The sequence below is a fragment of the Pyrgilauda ruficollis genome, unplaced genomic scaffold (assembly GCF_017590135.1).
Source record: "Pyrgilauda ruficollis isolate IOZ18807 unplaced genomic scaffold, ASM1759013v1 scaffold31, whole genome shotgun sequence".
In the NCBI taxonomy this organism is placed as follows: Eukaryota; Metazoa; Chordata; class Aves; order Passeriformes; family Passeridae; genus Pyrgilauda; species Pyrgilauda ruficollis.
Window position 1 is genome coordinate 6,164,244 of NW_024524489.1, and position 13,782 is coordinate 6,178,025.

At 36.3% G+C, this 13,782-nt stretch overlaps 1 protein-coding gene across 4 annotated transcripts in view; it reads right to left on the minus strand.

Moving 5' to 3' along the window:
- Positions 1-13,782, minus strand: part of TASP1 (taspase 1) — a 78,422-nt gene that overhangs the window by 62,893 nt on the left and 1,747 nt on the right. For all 4 annotated transcript variants that reach the window (XM_041474130.1, XM_041474128.1, XM_041474126.1 and 1 more), the window contains exons 2-6: positions 12,713-12,930; positions 10,973-11,040; positions 9,410-9,478; positions 2,081-2,201; positions 864-948 (exon numbers count right to left, since the gene is read on the minus strand). In XM_041474130.1, the coding sequence (XP_041330064.1) occupies positions 864-948; positions 2,081-2,201; positions 9,410-9,478; positions 10,973-11,040; positions 12,713-12,857 (488 nt within the window). In that variant the 5' untranslated portion in view covers positions 12,858-12,930. The remainder of the gene's footprint in view (positions 1-863; positions 949-2,080; positions 2,202-9,409; positions 9,479-10,972; positions 11,041-12,712; positions 12,931-13,782) is intronic.

The following is a 13,782-nucleotide window of genomic DNA, read 5'->3' on the forward strand; positions in this document are numbered from 1 at the left end:
GCCAATTTTACAGAACACTAAAGTAAGGAAAGTAAAATTTGTAAATCTAATACTTACATCCTTTTAAACTACATAAATGCTGGTTTAATACTTTTGCAAATACTGACCACCAGTTGGCAAAGGGCAGCAAATTCTGCCACAGGTATGATAACTGATGATAGCAGTCAATTAATATGAATAAATTATTCGAGTTCTCTACCTGTCAATTTAAACTGCTAATGAAAACAAGGTGGTTTTAAGAGCAATCAACTCTGACACATTTCTTGGATTCTTTCCAAAGTGAGGCAATAACATTTGGAGTTATTCTGTGTTATACTTACCTCTTCCATTTAAGTTTTATATCCATTTAATGAGGGCCTGCTTGTTTTAATTTTTGTTGTAAATGTTATTAAATTTATCTTTAAAATAAGAGGAAGTTACTAAATGCTGCACATTTCCACAAAGCCACAAAGGCAGTAAAATAGGATATTTTTTCTATACTTATTAAAAACTGTTGCTTTTTGTTAAAGGTAGACAGAGGCAAAGGCAGTAGAATTTCCATTGAATCTTGATGTTTTTGGGGATTTTTCAAAAGGCTACAGTACAAACATAAGAATTAAGTATGACAACTGGAAATAATCAGACAGAAAGAAACTATCACAACATGGTGTTGCCTTCTATATCTAACACCTCCTTCCACTGAGTGCATAAAAAGTTTCAACATCAGAAAACAAAGCTTATCTTTTATCTTCTTTTTAAAGACACACTATCACTGGTATGTAAAACAGCAGCAGCCTTCCTGGGTGAGATAAAACCTTCAAATATTGCATCCATGCAGTAGAGATGAAAGACCAAAGGAAAGTCAAGCAGAACAAAGCAATTACCAAGGTGGAATTCTGCCAGCAGAGAGTTTCCCCTTCTGCCCTTCACACAACAATCTATTTGCAACCGAAACGGGATTCTTGATTCCTAAAAAAGAAAAATTAGCAAAAAATGGGAACAAAACATTAAAATATTTTCCCTCATAGCACTATAGAGCTCATTGTGGAACTCAGATCCCTTTTAACCCTTTAATTTCCAAGGGTTTGTCAAGTAATGAAGTGACACCTTATGTTTCAAGGTAGTAACATTTTCAGTTTTCCCTTCACATGCTGCTGGTAGTGACAAAGCCTTCCAGTCAACACCTCCCCCACTTTTTTTTAAAGAAGGAAAAAACCATATTGAAATAGGAGTCGTGATCTCCTACCACAGAAATCTCATGTAAAAGCTATTGTATCTAAGGGTCAAAGATGTTTATAAGCATTAATTTTTCTAGGTGGAATTTTCTTTTGGCTCTATCTGGCCAGAATAGAAATTACAGGATTCAGGCTTAGCTGTCTCTCACTCTCAACTTCCTCCTTCCTCATGGCTGGAAGGATACATTTTTTAACAAACAAGGCTTGAAACACCTAATTTTACTATTTATTTTAGATTTATATCTACAAGAGGAAGCTATTACCACAGTTTAGAACTATTATAGGATAAAGAACAAAGCTAGAAATCTTGTCAGAAAAGCTATTCAATAGTAACAGCTAAGGTTGTTCATATACTTAGAATGAAACTTCAACAATCCCTGTTTGGGACTTTATATCTTTATATATTTGTTTCAATCTGCAAGCTAAAACTTGAAAAAAGAAAGAAACATTAGTTCTCATATTAAATAAGTCCCATATGCAAATAAATTGCCTGAGCACAAAAACAAATAAAAATCCTAATTTAAATACTTGTTATACTTTTTAACAACTGAATTTCATTACTAAATTATCATTCCTCAAATTCACCTCAGCAAACTCAGTCCCACTGTGAATGCTGTGTGGTATCACACAATTGTGCTACGTCAAAGGATTATCAGTGAACTAATAAGACATCATGTTACACAAAGAAATTAACACAAACCAGCATTTCAGCGAGCAAGAATGCCTCCCCCTTTTTTAAAGGACACAATTTATTTAAATACAGCAGAACTTACAATGTCTCCCCCTTCAAATCAGTAAAAAACAACCCCAAAATTGATCTCTGCACCTAAATCAGAAGTTAGCTTTATAATACATAATTAACATACCACTCAGTGCTCCAACAGCTCCAAAATTCAATGACTTTCCATCCATTATACTGGCATCACATTCTATCTCACCCAGAAGGTTTAGGTTAGATCCCAGTCCTGCATTTGTAAAAGGAGAATCCTAAAAATAAGAATAGAACACGATAAGGCCACATCCATAAGAGACTATATCAAAACCTCTGTATAACTGATCTGATGGCACTGATCTTGGTGCAATGCATTTTCTTACTTTAGTAGTTTAATCTTCCACAACAAAAACAAGGGCAAGTTGAACAGAGCATTTAAAATTACTACAATTGACAGCTTTCACCTCTGCAGGGTGTGATATATCTCAAATGTAATAATGCACTAATATAAAAACCAATCACCTAACAATTAAAGATCATCATTTCTGTGCAAGCAAAAGCCTTACAGTGCAAGTGAAAATCTCTTCCTCCCTCAAAGTACACCCCTCCCTCGGTCCTTAACCCATCAAGTAACATTTAAGTAACATCTTACAACTACTGCACAGACCAGTTTACCTTTGAAACTTCTAAGTATGACACTACAGCAAAACAGCACTGTCCTTTTTCTGAACATTCCAGGCCAAGACTACAGCTCCACATGCAGAAATTATGAACTGGCATCACTAAATTCCACTTTGTAAAATTCCTATTTGACCATTAGCACAGGGACTGTGGTCTGGAAGCTTCTTGACTAAAAACCAATTCCTACTTCATAGAAACTATGGAACAACATTTTAACAACATCATAAAGCTAACTCCTTTTTTGTTAACACTTTCTGTGGCTTTTAACAAACCCAAGGTTGTCAAAGAGTAAGTTCTGCATGCTAGAACTAAACCCCATTTTTACCCTTCCATTTCATCAGAGCATCCCCACGACTTGAAAACCACAAAATTTCAAAGTAGCACAGTTCAGCAGTCTGACTGCCAGCTCAATACAATCCCCTCTTCTATATGCAAGGAATATAGGACAAAGAAATAACAGCTAAATCCAATTTCAGAGAGATGCTGCATGCTTTCAGAGTTTCCTATATTTAAATTACAACAGTGTAACAACTTGATGTGACAAAGAACAATGTTTGTCTAGACCACCTGTGTACTGCAGAAGTATGATATCTCATTTCCCTGATGAGTAATAAAAGGTGAACCAGAAAACACATTATTGGAATCAGCTCAAACTTCTGTCTTACATTTAAAATTAACTGGATGGGTTTTGAACATTTTAATTTGCAATGAATTTAAAGAAATGAGAGGTGATATGAATAATGGATATAATATGGTGAATAATGGATAATGAAACATTTACAGTTTAGAGTGCACAAACAATTTCCTGTAGAAAGGGGATGGGTGGGGGAAAACATGTATAAAAACAGATGATGGCCTTGAAAAGGCAGAAGATTCAGAGTAGCTGCTGGCTTAACTGGCTTCATTGCTCCCCAGGCTCTACAAATATGAAGAAAATTAAGTCAGTGAAGTTTAGGAAAAAAGGGAGCAGAGAAGTGATGGAAGGAATTGAAAGCAAACAGTGAAAGGTACTTGGAAGACACAGTAAAGCCAGGAATGCTTAGGATGACCAATGCTTGCTCCTAGTGCTGTCCAAGTCCTCTGCCCCTGGGTAATCAGAGTGCAAAGACCTGTGAGTCTGGAAACAAATCTCTCATGTTTTGTTCCAAACACATTCACTCAGTGCATTATACTTAAAAGAATTAGCAAAGAGGAAAAATGTTGTGCTCCACAGATTTGTTGCTGCCACAAAGCAGAGACAGCTGTTATCCTAAGAGCAGATGTCATGGCCAAATAAAGGGAGTAAGAAGGACCTACCAGAAAGAAGTCCTGGTAACACTGTCCAGAATCCCTCTGTACTCAAGGCACAAAGGTCTCTACCATCTGGTAAAGGCAATAATCAAAAGAGGCCAGGAAAAAAATACAGGATACAAAGTTCACTTTATTTCTTGGCATAGCACCTTCACTGGCACAACCTCAAGGATGCACCAAGACATAATTTACTCAGAGGGTCTAAGAACAAAGGGAACACCACCTATTTCTCCCTACAGAATATTTATTAGAATACTACAGAATTTTTGATAAATAAGAACTCCACACCAAATTGGAGGTTTCTTTTTGGTGGGGTAACTCTCATATTAGGACTCAGAAGGAATCTTACCAGTAACAACATGAGTAACTTCTCCAATAAAAAGAAATAAAGACCAAATTCCAAGCATCTGTTCAAAATTTCTGTAGAGTTTCAATTAGGTTTAGAATCAGATTGCATTAAATGAAGAAAACAGGCTTAGAATTCCTAAAAGGAAGATGGTTTAACTTCACACATCTGAAAGGCAATCTGAAAACAGCTTTAGAGAAACCGGGTGTGAGCCCATGGAATTTTTGATATCTACCTGAGTTTCTCTGAGGCGAGATAAAAGCCTTTGAAACAAAGTAGGGGAAAAACCTTTATAAAAAAAATGGAAACAAGACATTCACACCTACTTCTATGAATAGGCAAAGACATGAAATACACCACACAAATACAATCTCTATTTGAAAACATGCAAAATTTCACCAAAAGATTTCAAGAGTCTGATATGCAAGTGGAAGAATATAATGTATGAATATTAAGGTGTATTTTGAAATGAAAATTCAAAACTTATAAGGAATGGAATGCAGAAACATTTAAACAGAACCATGAATGCCTTTAAAGAGGGAAGAAACAAACTGACCTAAGTGAAAGTCTCTTCATACCCTCAGACAGAAAAGTGCAGCACTGCAAGACCTGACTAGCATAAAATGGGGAAGAACACAGTCAAAGTATGTGTCCAGGAAAAGAGAAAAAGCTATCTTCAGGAATATACTTTTTTTTAAAACCACAGCAGCAATCAGCCTTTGTGTTTCTAAGGAAACTGAAAAAGACAAGTAAACAAACCAAGCCTGAGCTTTGCACATTAACAACAAGCCTTGCCACTAGAGAACACTAAGTAAGAAGAGAGAAAGCCAAACAAATGAGTATTCAAAGCATTTTAACAAAATGTAACTCTTCAGTTATGTGAAAGACACTAGACTTCCTGGCAATGACTCTACAAAGTGTCTCTAACTTACCATGTAAACATGTAGCAAAAGAGGTAAGAGAAAGCTTTAAGAGGTGAAATAAGAGTTTTGTTTTCCCAAGTTACCCATCTTGCAAAAACTCTCAAGCTTCCGAGGGCATCATTTTTATTTACAGAATCCTCTTTACTTCAAAATGTATTTAAAAATGCTCTGGCAGCAAATACAGGGCATCCTGAAATTTCTAGCTGTGGTCAAAGTTGGAATGCTTGAAGATGTTACTCAGCCCTGTAACACATCTAGGCAAACAGTTAAAATGCTCGGTTTTCAATGAACATGAAAGAACATTCCATCCATCTTTGATACAGTTTTGGCCACGGCTTATTTGTAACTTCTAAAACAAATTCAAACTCTAGAGGCACTTCTTTCCACGTACTGCAATTTTAGAAGTTATTTTTCTGTGAGAATTTCATGACAATCAATAGTCTACGAGGATGAGTCACTTTCAATTACACGAGCAAAAATGTTTTTAGACAACATTTTTGTCACAAATTACTGTTGGTCACTCTACAGCAAAGCGTCATAGTAATGATTTTAACTGGAATTAACAACTTCCAGCTCATTACCCATTAGAAGATCATCTATGGTGACTGCCTTACTACAACAAGGATGCTTCTCCTTGAAAAAGAAATCCTTGGAACTAAGACTGTATATTCAAAAGTCTTAACTATTAGGAAAATAATACAAAAAAAAAAAAAGAAAAAAAATTCCTCAAGAAAAAAATTCTTTCACTGCAAAATTTTGCTGACAGCCATAGAAACACACTGCTTGAGTATAACAGATCCAAAACATTCTTTGCATGGATCCACAATAACAACATGAAAAATAAACTGAGCAATTTCAGTAGCAAGGAGATTGGAACCGATTGGAATGTGACACCCGCTTGCTTCCCCATCAATCATATTAACTCCCAATTTAAATGATGTTCATAAAGAATGTTCTACTAAAGTCAGATAAAGAAACAAGTAATCTACACACAAATAAGTAAAGGATTACACTAAACTTAGAAATTTTTTGAAATCTTCATCATTTTCTACAACCACTGTATGTTCCCAGTACCTGATGAGTAGACATCATTAAGTGCTCTATAGTCAAAGAAAAGCTTGAAATTGCATAATTTTCTCACAGCCACACATAAATGCAAATCAACATGTAGTTTTGCTGAAAACAGCACATTTTAGGTGGGTTGTATGGGGTCTCCTCTCCCCACAAAAAGAAACCTGTTTAGTAATTTCATTGTGTTTCAAGAAAAATCCAGGCATCATATGGTGGCTGATAGCAAGAGTGCAAAAATTAACAGTAGTGCAATAACATCTTTGTGGAAGTAAACAGAGTAAATAATGAGTCTTATGAAATACCTTGTCCAGACTGTTTTATTACCAAAGGCTGACAGAGGTAACACGTGCACTTGTTCCTCTGCAGTACCAGAGCTCTCAAACCACAAAACATACCTGCCTTGATGATCTTATCAAATACAGCTGATGCCTATGAAGACCAGCACAGTTGTTTTAACAATACTGTCAGTCTTGTTCCTTTGCAAAAGAAATCCACCTTTTTCTCTAGTTAACTATTACCATTATTATTGTATTCACAGAACACCATTTCACTTGAGAGTCGCACAGTCCAACAAAGAAAGGCTATTCTTTCTGCACTTAGAGCCTGGAAAAATAAAACACAGACAGCATACCACAAGCAAACTGTCAGCTTGCTCATAAAAGATCAAGAGCAACTCTTGTGCCTCAACAAGTCTTTGAAGTGATGCCTTTTGGATGAGCTGCAATCCTCTGTAACAGGAGTTCTGTAATTGAGCGGAACTGAGGAAAAAAATTCATCTTTTGTGAGATTTCCATGAAAATACATTTGTGCCTTGTAAAGATTACAAATGTTTGGAATACAGCATTACAAGTGAGAGAACCGTAAAAGTGATTAAATATCTCAGATAAACTCATAGCAATGTGTCCTACAGAACCCAAAATACCAAGAAGCTACAGTCACTTTACAGTCACAGATGAAATCTGTTATCATTTAATACAATATTCTGTTGTTCTGCATCTTCATTTGTGTTACGGGGAGACAAGAACACAGTTTCACACAAGATTTTTGTTACTTATTTGCCAACTTCAAATGCTAAAACACATTGTTTATGCTAAAGCATAAACAAAAGGGAGTGACAGCTCGCTACAGTTTGCCAACACAAACCTATATTTTTACTCATAAAACCTTGCAATTAATGAGAAAAACTATTCTGACTGCTTTGTTGACTTGCCACGTGTAGTTTGTTTTCCACAGAGCAACAGGAAACCACCAGTACTAAAGCAGAAGATGCAGGTCCAGAAATGACAGAGATGTCAGGAGGTGGTGATCAGAACAAGGTATGAGCAGAAACAAACCATTCCATATGTTGGAAGCTGACAGTTTAACACTTGGGAGTTTCTCATACCAGATACAAAAAACTGCCACTGCAAACCACACCATTTTCTGGTTTGGGTACAAATTTGACTTTCCCTCAATGTAACTGCATAACTATTTTAATCTACAAGAAGGCCAAATCCCAAATCCAGTACTCCCTATTCCAGTAACAGACAGAACCTTCAATTAAGAGTTATATAATCTCTTAATGAAAAAATGATAGCAAATAATTACATTAATGACTGTATTACAACCTGAACAAAATAACATTTTATCTTAAAAATAGGAAAAAGGAAAAGGAAACATAAACAGAACACATAAAAATACTACCTAAGACAATTGCTGAACCAGAAAGTGGAATGATGGCAGCATCAGCACAGATGTAGCAGCAAGACAGGTAAGGAAAAAAAGGTTTCTGATTGGAGTAATTGCAAAAAACTTGTTCATTTCATCTTAGAGCCATAACTTGTTCTACAGAAGCTATTTTTGGAGTATTTACATCTACTAAAGAAAATGAAAAGTCTCTTGGGGATAACAAAAACATATAAACTATTTACCCCAGACAAAGCTGTAAAGAGATCTACAACTCTTCAGTTAAGCTTCTCAAAATATCTTCTTCTCTGTAGCTCAGGAACACGATAAAAATCACAACCCAAAGCAGATTTTTATTTTTGTTTTCCACTGAGGAGGGAGCTGACACACAAACCAGTCTCATGGAGTGAGAAGAGCCTCAGTGAGCTTGGGGAAGTGCATTGTAAATAATTCCATCAGAGAGATACCCGCTGCTCTCTGTGAGCTATACTCTAATGTGTAAGATAACACATGAAAGCATATTTGAACGGCTCAGTGAGACCCACAGGAGTGCTAAAAGCCAAGGCACTTGCCAAGTTCACAGAGTGACTGAAGCCTTGGCTTCAGTCAGCATGTCTAACACATACTGAAGTATGCACTTACTGCCTGCCTTACGCTATCCCCATCAAGTACATTAATGAACAATTTCCCAACATCTGGATAAGCAAATGCACTGCTAATCCTCTTGGAATACTACCATCAATTCCAAGTGCAGGAAATTATTTTTACAGAACAACACTTACCTTGCTTTCCTTTTTTTTACTAATAAAGTTGGAGAGGAAGAAGCAATTACTACTTAGAGGAGAAGAAGAATACCTGTTTCCATCATTACTGTCATGAGGGATTAGTGGATCTGGGACAATGACCAAACTGCTTCATTTACCACCCAGAAATGTTTAGCTTTACTCACTTCTACATTATTTCACTGAAGGCAGATGCTATAAAAACCTCATCACTCAAACAAGACACTTTTCCAAAAACCTCACCAGCAGCTGCTCATCAAGATGTTCTATCTTAATTAACAAGTACTGTTTTGAAATAAAAACATTACTTGCCCTATTCCTCTACACATATTTTGTCACAATAATCAGAACCAGTAGGATATATTTTCCCTCTCTAAGAAGCAGCGCCAGGACAACCTGTCTGTAGCTCAGCAAGCCAGAAATGAAGTTCCTTACAAAGTGTTCAGTCTTTAATCACTGCATTTATTCTTAAAGGGTAAAGACTCTCTGATAAGACATACCTAAAATAACAACCAAATTGCACCAACTAGAAAATTTTTATTCAGTCTGCTTTTTATAAAGTACTTAAATACATTTACACCAAAATACAGTGGAAAAGCAAAAGATAAAATTAGTGTAGCACAAAACCAAAAATCCACTGAGACTACCCATTTAATATCCCCCTACAGAAAGGTGTGGCAAGATTTACCCAAGAGGTATATTTACTACTAGTCAGAAAGCCATACCTCTAATTCTATAAGTGCTGCAGTCACTGCATCTGTTGCAAGAGCACCAGCCTGTAGCTTTTCAATTGCCTGTAAAACACAAGTTTTAGCTGACAGTTAGGAAATTCTATTATTCTGTGACTGAGCCCCACATTTTTATATTCCTGTATAAAATAAAATCTTCATCAAATTAGTTTAAAATCTAAGCGGGTGTAAGAACAAGAGGCACTGGAAAAAGTCAGTATGAACCATATGAGGGCAGGTCTGAAGATATGATTTTACTATACTATGACATTGTGACACTGCATTTAGTAGCCAATTTCTGCATAGTCAATTTTCTATCAAAATAACTTCTTATACTTCATGTCCTCAAACACCAAATGTTTCAGTCAACAAGTTTCAACTTTTCCTTCCAAGATTCAACAAAAATTTCTAGTACCACATATAGCAATTACTATAAAATTGAAGAGAACTTTACAAACTCATCTAAAAGCCAACACAACTCACGTAAGATAATGTTACCTTCAAATTACATACACACACAACAATGAACTTGTAGAGACTAATAGTATTTATTAGAACCATACTGAACAAGACCTTACAGTCAAGCTTTCTCAGGAAACCCCAGAAAACAACCCTGGCTGCAAGACAAACCTGAAATTGTTTGTTCTTCACAGAAGTTATTGATGTTGGCTACTCAGCACCAGAGTAGCTACACAGAATCTCAAATTGGACTTGAATTCAACAGCAGATCTCACATAACTAGCTGGAAAATTACTTTCTCCAAGGCTAAAAAGCCAGTGTTAAGTTTGGATGATTTGTGAGGCCTCTCATTACAAAATTAGATTGGTATTAGGATTGAGCAACAAACTGTAACACGAAGTGATAATTATCAGAGACCAACTCTGAGACTTATAAAAATCCTGCCAAGCTCCCAAGCTCCTTCTCCCTGGAGAAAGCAAAAGACATTAAAAATTTTAGAGAGAGGTCTTCCAGCTACTCGTTCAACACTTAAAAGACAGGACTTGCCAGTTCCAAAGCAAAGTTCTTGGAAGAGATGAAAACATATTAATTTCAATGGAAATTAAAGTCTTGCCATTTCTCTGTTTCCAGCTTTGATTTTTTTTTTGTTTTTGTTCTTCCTGTTTCTACCTCCCTTCCTATGAAGAGGGTAAGAGCTATCAAGAATAAAATAATTATAGAAACCCCTGCGCTCACAGAGCAACCTGCATGCTAGAGTTGAAATAAACTTCAAAGAGTGAACATGGAAGAAATCAATATGCAGACAGCATACTTAGCTCCAGAAACCCTGGAGAAGTGCAGGAAGCTGTAGGAATACTCCTTGTAGGTACCACTGCGACCTTCTCTTGCTCTCCCACTGTTCATTTGGTGTCTGCTATTTGCCAGCACTGATGAGAATGTTGCTGCATCTTATGGCCATGGCACTGTCATGTCTCTGTATCATCTTAAATGTTTCTGCTCTGTTTTCCCTCATTTCCTTCTATAAACACATCTAGCCCAAGCAGCTAAGTCCAAATATTTCTTGTGTACCCAGTACAGGACTGTGGAGCTGGTGACACGTACCTTCTGGCAGGCTCTTTTGCACACATGCTTGTACTCTTTAGCTTTGGATTCAGAATGATAACCTGCACCTGCAATGAAACAAAAGGAAAATGTATTAGAGTACCTGGCAGACTGCAGCCTGTAGATCACACAGAGATTTAAGACACAGGCAGATACAGTGTTCCTTATTCAGGATTACGCTGGCATTTCCTTTTTCTGTCAGTGATTGACAACTTTATGCATTCCAACACAGAATCAAACACACTCAGTAAAATACAGGATACAGATCATATATCTAGAAGCATGCAGGTATAAATATCAGCATCAATCTCTTCCTATAAAAACCTTCCAAGAGATTCCAGTTTCACTAATTCTTGGAGGATTTCTAGCATAGCTTTTTTCTTTACTGTCCGTTATTGGGCAAACCTTCAGATTTAAGTCAAACTCTGATTTTCTCTTTTCCACAATTCTGCTCATTTTCTCATGTTTATGCTATGTTTTCAGAGCTTGTTACTCCTGACTTAGAACAAGGAGTTCCTTCAAATGAAGATCATACAGATTTTTCACCTTTTTCTTATTCTCAATTTTTGTATCTATCCTGCTGTACTGAACCATTCTGCCCTATTTTGAAGCCACTGCCCCTACTTCCATACCTGAAAAGTTTATCAATGCCACCATTCAACTAAATGCAGCATCAGAAAAACAAGAGTGGAGCACATATTGAAAATCTACATCTGTTTTACCAGGTTTTGCACCTAAAAACGTGCTTATATGTATCTCAACTTCCCTCTGCTCACCTTTAGAAATATTAGTTTGAGAAAATCTAATAAAATAAGCTTTAATACTAACACCAAAGTGACCCAGCAAAGGACACTATTGAGCAATTTCATTTGCCCTTAAAATAGAATACCAGGGTCATCAAATAACAACCCAGAATAAATTGTTTAAGGTTTGGGGCTGGTTTTTTCACCTTAATGATTTTATAAAGCAAGTAACATGATGGCTTTTCAAATATTTTAGGCATGACCAGGCCACTTTCCTCTGTTTCACCTCATGAACTCACACAGATGCTCAAAAGAAATATACACCCAGATATAAGCATCGTTAACTTCATGATTCATAGTATTTAACAAAGAACCTATGCATGAAGAATTTATGAGCAAGACACACATAACACATAATTTCTGTATCAGATCTGAGTAGAAGAGCCCTTCATTACATGTGGAAAGAATAAACAGTAACTCACTTAAACATGAACAAGATCAGAAAAATTGACTTGGAAGAAAAAAATGTCAGAAAGGTAAAAAGAGTTCTGTAACAAACAGCCCAAGCACATTTCAGAAGGTCTTAGCTGGACTGTCCTCATGGACAAGCTAGACAAGAAACCACCACCAGTGGAAGGACTGTATTTGACCCTTCTGTAGGTAAAGAACAGAGTGAAATATCTCCTTCGTTTTGTAGGTTTGCCATGCTTAGCAGACAAGTACAGAATATGACATTTTATAATCATTTACATTTAGGGGTTTTCTTTGTCAAGGAGAAGAAAAATACCATCCAGAAAACCCAAATGATTACATTTTGATTAAGAGTTTCCAGTGCAACTTCCAATCAAACTCCTCATTCTGAGACTTGAACACAGAGTTAATATCACTTTATTAGCAGACTAGTAGTCCAAAGCCAGTATAAAATTTTTGTTGGCATCTAGTTTGATATCAAAACATGCATTATTTCCATTCCAGCTGTTCTGCTTCCACATCTTACCTGCATGGACAAGCACAAATCCCACTCGTTTCCCTCTTTGGGTTTGCTTTGTTTCGGGCTCTTTGACCACCACTTTTACAGCTGTAACCTGAGATGATTTGGAAGGTAACACTTCTACTGAACTTATCCCCTTCTCCATGGTCATACATTAGGATCACCATCTTCTATTGGGAAGGAGCACACTTCCATTCAAAAATAAACTCTGGAGAGAAATCATCCTAAAACCAGATCAGATATGTATGTTAGACACTGACTTCAAGAGATGAATTTCACACAAATAACCTCCAAAAGAACTTTTGGGAGAGAAGTTTGAACCAAGGGGAACACTCCTCTCCGAAGCAAGGCTTCCAAGTTCTTCATCATCCCTAGACAACAGCATTAATGAGACCTAAAATAATCAAAGTTCATGCTGCAAGCTGAAAGCAGCCTTTTCACTCCAACATAACTTGAACTAATGATCTTGCCAGACACTGGAAGGAACGGTTAATACAAGTTTTGCTTTCCATGGGGTCCTGTTTTCCAACAATACAACTAATTTCTCCACCCATCACATCTAATTAGCACATGACTAACCCTTTAAAACACCACACCTTTTCCTTTCTATGCAAGGAATATCTGTTTAAGATCCTATAATGAATTCCTGTTCTTCTATACTGTTTCATCCCATCTCCTAATAATTCCCCACTAACTTTCAGCAGGAAAAGAAAAAATTAACTTTTTTCAAATGACAAATTATTTCTAAAACAAAACCAAGTAAGCCTAAAACAGTCAAATAATGTTTGTCTGGGTGAGTAGAGCTACCATGATTACTAGTGAACCTCAACCTGCTTAAGTCAAGCTCAAATAATTTAGTAACTCTATTGGTTTTGATGGTTACCCTTAAGATGCTAAGGAAATTAATGTTTATAGAAAGCTAATGGAAATATTGTCAGTATTGTCTAGTACATGAAACAAAAAAATAACAATACAGAATGATGAATTTATCAGGAGTTGCCAAACAAACTGTATTTACTGCTGCTTTTATCCACAGCTTACTACATATTAATCCTGACACAAAACCATTTGTCTAG